The following is a 7,374-nucleotide window of genomic DNA, read 5'->3' as shown; positions in this document are numbered from 1 at the left end:
TAAGTTCCCTCCTATTGTGGATGTTGTCATTGTAGCCACTAGAGGGATGCACAGCTCTTTTATTTTGTTGAAAGATGCCTGCACTGCAATGTCCCAACTCAATGCATTTCAGATCTCTCTTGCTTTCACAAATGTCAACCTCCATTGACCATCTTTACATACATTCAGTCTGTTCTCAAATTTTTGAATGTTAACGAAATAGTTTGTCACCATAATAATATATAGTTTTCCGTTTGAAACCCTTGCTTGCCATTGTGCAAAAACAGGGATGAAGCATTTGAAACAAGAGTATTTGGTGAGCTGAGTTAAGTTAAATTAGTCACTGTGCATCGGAACAACAGAACAACAGCAATTCTCTTGTCGGTTGATTGAAACAAATCCGAATATGCATGTGCTGCAACTCAGTGAAACCTTGAAAACACAAATCCTCTCTGAAAATCACACACGTCTGCAAGCAGGATTAGCGAGGGTGAGAGCCAGCAAGATGGAGGCAGGGGCGGGAGTTGTAGAAATGGAGTGGAGAGAGGGAGACTTGAGTGCGGGGAAGCTGAGATGGAGGGAATTAGAAACCTCTATGGGAGGCTTGAAGGAAATTAAATGTAAGTTCACAAGAGCTGGGAGGGAGTTGGGGGTAGGCAGGAAGCATGGCTTGAAGAAACCGAAGGAGGGTGTGAGTGACTTAAGAGAGGGCGGCCTGAAAACGGGAAGTAGAATGTACAGTACTTTCTCCTCTACTCCGTTTATGTGCAGACAATAATAACCCTTCCAAAGTGCAATCGTTGGTGATAATCTGATTTTGGAAGGCCATATAAACGAGCAAAAATGTGAATATGCTCATATTCAGCTTTTTGAAAACCAAAATAAGGCAATTCTAACCCGAATATTTGGCCATGTAAGCAAAATCAGAAGATTTGAAAAGCAGCGAATGTTCAGATGTGTTTAGTTGATGTTAAGAAACTCATCTCTCAGGCACATATTGTCATCTGCTTCAGCACATTCATCATTGTGTCAGGTTACCTGTGGTACACTAACAACTGCAAAAAAAAGTGATACATGAAGTCAAGTCACCATCAGCAAGCCCCTTTCCATTTTCTTGTCACTTTCTCAACGACTGAGCTTCTGACTTTGTCGTGTTAATTTAGCGACATTAAAGAACAAGACTCTTTTCTATGCTTATATGACTCTTCAGACCCAGATACAGTTCTATTTCCACTATTTCTGATAGAGTTCTATGCCCATTATTTCTGATAGAGAGAAAGAAAATATGTAAACAGAGGTCTCCATAAATGTCCTGAAATGTTTGGCTCGCCTCATTGAGAGAATCATTAAAATGGGTTTAGTTTAAATACTCAAATTCAATAAATGTGCACATACATTCGTGATCTATCATGCAAGAGATTATATACTAACTCCAGAACATCTCGGTTGATGACTTTTTTTTCTCAAAATCGCATAAAAGGGAAGCTTTAAAGTCCCAGGAGTGTGATATGGTGTTCTTTTGCTGTCTTTTCCATGAATGCTCTCATGGGATGCCATTCACTTTTATCCTTTTATATGAGCCCATGGCTTCATTTTTTTTTTCAACTCTTACTTCTGAGATTACTTCTTTCCGCATTAGCCTTGTCATTCAACCTCCTTCGCTCATGCATACTGAGAATGAGTCTCTTAGTCTCACACACAAGCACAAACTTTGTCTCTCTGGGCCATATGTTGACCCGTGGTGGACCTGAATGCGGCCATCTGCCTGCCTTTTCCTATGCCCCACAGGGCAAGAGTGTGGGAGAATGTCTGTCAGATACAATACAACACACACACACACACACGCACACACACCCCTTCAACCCCTTTACAGCCACTAATCACTCCCAGACACCCCTCATGTTAAAAGTGACAAGATAATAGTCCTTGAATGAGTGCGGATGAAAGTCATTTATAGCTGCCCGCTATCAATAAACTGCTTTTGGCCCATCTGCATTTGTTGTTTTTTGAGGGGTCTTATTTGATAAGCAAATCAACAAAGTAGAGCGAAGCATTGTTGAATGAAGTGTTTTGAGGAAGGCGCCCACCCGGAGCATTGTTGAAGTGTTTTGAGGAAGGCGCCCACCCGCACACCCCCAACATTTCCCGCCTTCTCCTTGCCTGCATGCCTCGTCGTCGTGCATGTGCGCGTGGATTGGCCCTCTGCTTGTGTACTGTATGTATTGCATCAAAGGAGAAGAATGAAACAAAAACACAACCTTGTGAAAAGAGAATCGCCCATGGGGATGAAGTCCAACGTAAGCAGTGTTGTGCTAATGAAGCCAATAGATCCCAATAGCCCTATAAACTACCGAGGCTACAATGTGAGGGGGACATCGCTGAAGGAGAGGAATAAAGAAAGGGAAGACGAAGAGGGTGGTGGGGTTGGACTTTCTTGGTGGTGAGTTAAGAGAGAAAGGAAATGGGTGGGGGACCAGACTTGGTAAGATTAAACTCTCAAACAAAAGACTTCTTATCTCCGCATGAGATCTCCATGGCAGCATGCTGATGTCACACAGGCTCCAAGCAGGCCTTGGGAAATGTTTCGTTTCTTCATTTTCGCAAAACTCTCCGCATGTGAGCAGAGCTGTCACATACACTTGCGTATAATCACTGTTGAACAAGAGCTTTATCAAAATGCATTCAGACCATAAACGTCTCACTCGGGGCATTTTCCTTTAGTTGGATACTGTACATGTACCATACACAATCATTTCTACTGAAGTCCGCTTGAACTTGCTATTTAGCTGTCGTTTCTATAACATTGAATCTCGGGCATTTTTCAAGGATCCCATCTTGTTCATCTGCATGCTTAATATCCACGCTGCTACTCCAGACCCTTTGCAGCCTTTTCTAAATTTCACTTGAATATATTTATTCAGCTCATTGGTCAGAACTGGTGATCAGGAGACTACCCCAGCTGACTTTTGGGGCGTATCCTGGACTACTGACATGTTTGTGGTGTTTTTATGTTTCTGTTTTTTTTTTTTAATGAGGTCAATCAGACTTTTTTTTTTAGAAACGTCTTTATTTCAACAAAGAAAATGAAAACCCTCAAATATATTAAACTTGATACAAGCATTACCAACTCAAAGTCCTCTATAAATAGGTTAAAATAAATTAAATTAATTTACTAAAGAGCTACACCACTAAACAGGTCTCAAAACGAGACGATGAAAACACCCTTTTAAATAGCGCAACAAGATGCTATCACCTAACTACATTGAGCACACAAAAACAAGCTAGTAACAGCTCTAAAAGGTTTAACTTTAGTTTGCTGCTTAAGTGATGAAAAAAAAACACTACACTATCATTACAATACATGAAGCATGAACAGTGAGAACCAATACTGGATGAGAGAAAACAAGATGATGGTTGTGCTCATCAAAACATCAGTGTGCAGGGGGGAAACAAAAAAAAAATCTGGGCACAAAGTCGGATCTTCCACTTGTCCTCACTGAAACAAAACTTTATGATGGCACCAGGTGAAAAGATTCTTGAAGTCATTGCTCCATTGTCAATGTTATAACCGTCAGCAAATAACAACCAAAATCAGTTAGCCAACTTCGGAGTGTCATCTGGTTGAAGAGTTCATTTTTGACATTTGAGCTTGTTTGCAACACTTTTGACTCATAAAGACCAAAAAAAAAAAAAAAAAAAAAAAAGAAAAACCCCTCCCTAGACACATCTCTCTGGAATCAACGTGACCTGCAACACGACAGGTACTTTCAAGTTGTTTAAAAACACAACAACGAGCTTTAATGCCTCTGATCTGAGGCCAGTGACCGCCCCATGACCTCAGACTGCACGGTTTGGCGGAAAGAGCGAGCAGCTTATAAAGCAATACAGTACAGTGCCTCTTAAACATCAGGCCACACGATGGTCCTGATTCCGCCATACTCAATATTCAACTACAAAATGGTAAGGTCTTTGGCTTTGACACGCGTATAATAATCTCAGTGGGAATCCGAGCAGACTTTTGATCCATCTATCTTTGCTATGTTTTTGCACTCCTTAGGAACTCCTTTCTGCAATATGGCATTGACTGGAACATTTCAAGTCGGGTGAGGATTTGGGTATGCGTGTGCCCCTGTGTTAAAGGGTATGCGAATTGTGGTGCAGCCTAAAGGCAGAGTCCTGCAGCGTCCTCAGGAACTGAGAGTTGACTGAATACGGCGAGGCGTTTTCCGTCATTGATGCCGCCACATGACTCCAATCCATTAAGTGAGCCGGACGAGCTGCTCCCATCCTGGTCCTGATCTGAAAGGGAGGTATAGGACAGGGATCTCGTGCCGAGCGACCGCGAAAAGAAAGCAGACACACCAGGGCTCTGCCTCAGGGATGGGGATGCAGGAGACAAACCAGAAGGGGAACAGCCAGAGTCTGGGGAGGGCAGGAAAGAAGATAATGGCTCTGCAGCACTGGGGCCTTGATACTGGGGGGCAGGGGAGACCTCAAAGGTAGTAGAGTCCATCTCTAAGAAGACATTAGAGAGGAGATTGGTGATATCGGCACAAGGAGGAGAGACAGATGGCGCTCGTGAGTAAGAGGCAGGGGGAGGATGAGGAGGAATGGTTTGCTGGGGAGCAGAAGGAAATCCTGCAAAGCTGACGCTCTGTCTGATGAGCGGGATTCTGTGAGAGCGCGCGGAGGGAAGACGCAGGGGTGCAAAGCTCGAGGAGGAAAAGGAGCTGGGCAAGTGATTTTTTCCCTCCTCATTGTTGTGGACAAAGTGACAGCGGATCCCGTACGGACAGAAGCCAATGGTGTGGAACGTACGGCACGGTTCAGTTTTGTACTTTGGATGCCTGCTGAGATCCCGCAGCTCCTCGGGCCCATGGGCAAACTGGCACTTGCCACCATACTTGCACATGCCGTTCTCTGTGAAGGAACGACACAGTTCGGTCTTGTAGCGGGTCGAGGCGGAGGAAGTGGCGGAGGTGGACATGCTGTGGTTCAGCATGGTGGGGTTGATGTCTTCCTGAGGGTCCTTCATGTCTGAATCAGGCCAGCCTAGACCTGCCGCTGTGGCACTGGAGGTCTCCACCATGCTGACCGAGCGCTGAGGCAGGAAGCGTTGCTTTCGCCACTGGGTGGAATTAACAAGAAGGGAAGCCTGGTGGCTCTCCGGTCGCTGCCCCCAAATACTGGGGGACATATGGACATTGTCTGTCGGACTGGTGCTGAGAGACAAGGATGTGTCAGAACTACGTTCCCGTCCAATATAGCCTGGTGTCTTCATTGTTGAGCTGAGGGATGACGGCCGACTGTCATGCCCTCTCAAGTCAAAACTCAGGAACTGCTGCACAAAAAAGGGAAAAAGCGAAATTACACAATTGATTTTAAAAAGCCTTAAAAATGGATTTGCCTGACTAAATAACTACGGCAAAACCTACTCCCATATACTGGACCAGTTAAAGTTTATTTCATTGAAAGTGCACTTTGAGCCGTCGCACCAATTCACTTCTTTCCCCCTGCCTGTATTTGCACATAATCAACTGACTACCACATTTCTCATACAAACACATCACCACATTTTTTTTTTTTTAATTTCCAAATTTGGAAAAGCTGACAAATCGTGTAACTATGACCTCATAAGCTTGGTAGGGATTGCTTTTTGTTAAAACTGACAATAGTAGCACGGGCGATTAATTCATATTCACCCATGAAGTTAAAAAGTCCTATAAAGCAGTGGTTTACAATCTTTGTTGTCCCACATTTTACATTATAATAAAAGAAAATAGTTTCACAATACACCATCAAACGAGGCAGAAAATTTGGATAGAGGTAAATTGTGTACACAGATGAACTCATTGCCATCTAATGCAAAAGAATTAAGTCATTCATGTTCTGTCACTAGACTTACCTCGCATAGATAAACAAGGCTACACGATTTGAGGTCAATAATTTGCAGACCAATTCAGTTGAATTGGATAATTTCCCCCAACACCCGATAAGGTTCATAGGACAGGAATTACGGTTGTTAGTGCCACTAAACCACGTGATGAACAGTTTAACATCTTACATTTGAATGTATAATGTTTTCAAATTAATAGACTCGACATAGACGTTAATTTTCATCCGTTCGCAATTGTTGCACACCCGGCCTAAACTATTTTAAGTGGAATTCAGCATATGAGCAACACTTGATTGGCAACCAAATATAACGCGTTAGTTTGCCTGGTTAACTTTGACGCCGTTCATTTGTCACGCGCACATCAGAGAACGCTACAAATTGATAATGAAGTTACTACGACCAAGACGACAAACATTAAAAACTTAAAACATTGCAACGTTGCGGCGTGCTTCCACGCAGCCATGGCCAAAACTACCATCTTGTGCAAAGGTTTCCTGTTTTAGTCGCTCAGGTTGTGTGCGTGTGCGCGCGTGTGTTGTTGTTGTTATTATTGTTTTACCTTGCACATCATCTCGTCCAGGACACCGAACTGGTCGAGATGGTAAAACGGCATTATGCTTGCTGAAATCTCAGTCTGCATCTGCCCACTCACGCAGCGATGGATGCGGCCCAGAGTGTAGCATGAGTCGATCGGAAGTTTCTGATAAGTGAGTGGAGCGCAAAACTAGCTCAAGACGCCGACCACGTGTGGGTTTAAAACCGGACACTGCTGCTGCAGGCCACTCCCACACCGCCCATTCGTGACTCAGTCAGCCCAAAAGTTGATTTCACCACCGAGTCCCCCTTTAGAAGCCAACGTAAATAAAATAAACACGCAACTACGAAACTAACGTCCCAAGTCAAACAGACAAGAGAAGCACCCCAGGATGCGTCTCAAGCAAAAGTGTTTCAGTTGAGTTGAAAAAAGTTTGTTCTGCACTGTGCTGCATTCGAGGAAGTTGGGAAGTCGGATGAATCACACTCAGATAGTCCCAGTTCCGACCACAAAGGTTTGAGGCGAATGTCAACAACAAAGATTTGTTGTTGTGGTTCAGCACAACACATGTTGACCTCCAGCAAACCGGTTTCATAATTTCCTTTATTTATATAAATAAAGGAATATCTTCAAAGCATTTCATTCATTTCATCAAATAACTTCATGTAGAGACGTAACGGCACATCTTCACACAGTCAGTAGAAATTACGTTGTGTCACGAGTAACGTGAAGTTATATAGAATAACAAAATACATGTCATAATAAATAAATAAAGCTCAATATGTTTATCGCCATTGTCGAGTGGAGTCAAATAGAAGCAAATCGGTGAAGTCGGGGTTCCATTTGAAAGGGGAATTCTGCGCTTTTCCTAGTTGGACTTCAGAAGAGTCCGATTTCCTACTGTCCACGAATGCAGCAGTGGTGGGATCTAACAAAGTAAATTCTGGCCTACTCTACTACTATC

The 7,374-nt window shown here is 43.4% G+C and overlaps 1 protein-coding gene across 2 annotated transcripts; it reads right to left on the bottom strand.

Moving 5' to 3' along the window:
* Nucleotides 1–3,025: 3,025 nt before the first annotated feature.
* LOC109525538 (mRNA decay activator protein ZFP36L1) lies at nt 3,026–6,806 on the bottom strand. Of its 2 annotated transcripts, none has more exons than XM_019886105.1 (2): nt 6,435–6,806; nt 3,026–5,317 (listed from the first exon to the last, which is right to left on the bottom strand). In XM_019886105.1, the coding sequence occupies exons 1-2, from the start codon at nt 6,513–6,515 to the stop codon at nt 4,142–4,144; spliced, it is 1,257 nt and encodes a 418-aa protein (XP_019741664.1). In that variant the 5' UTR covers nt 6,516–6,806; the 3' UTR covers nt 3,026–4,141. The 2 variants fall into 2 exon arrangements, with proteins under 2 accessions (XP_019741664.1, XP_019741663.1); XM_019886104.1 differs by having other exon boundaries at nt 3,026–5,320; nt 6,435–6,805.
* Nucleotides 6,807–7,374: the final 568 nt, after the last annotated feature.

Source organism: Hippocampus comes, unplaced genomic scaffold, assembly GCF_001891065.2.
Source record: "Hippocampus comes isolate QL1 unplaced genomic scaffold, H_comes_QL1_v1.1 scaffold29, whole genome shotgun sequence".
Taxonomy (NCBI): Eukaryota; Metazoa; Chordata; class Actinopteri; order Syngnathiformes; family Syngnathidae; genus Hippocampus; species Hippocampus comes.
Note: the sequence above shows the minus strand (reverse complement) of the source record. Positions and strands in the feature narration are given on the sequence as shown.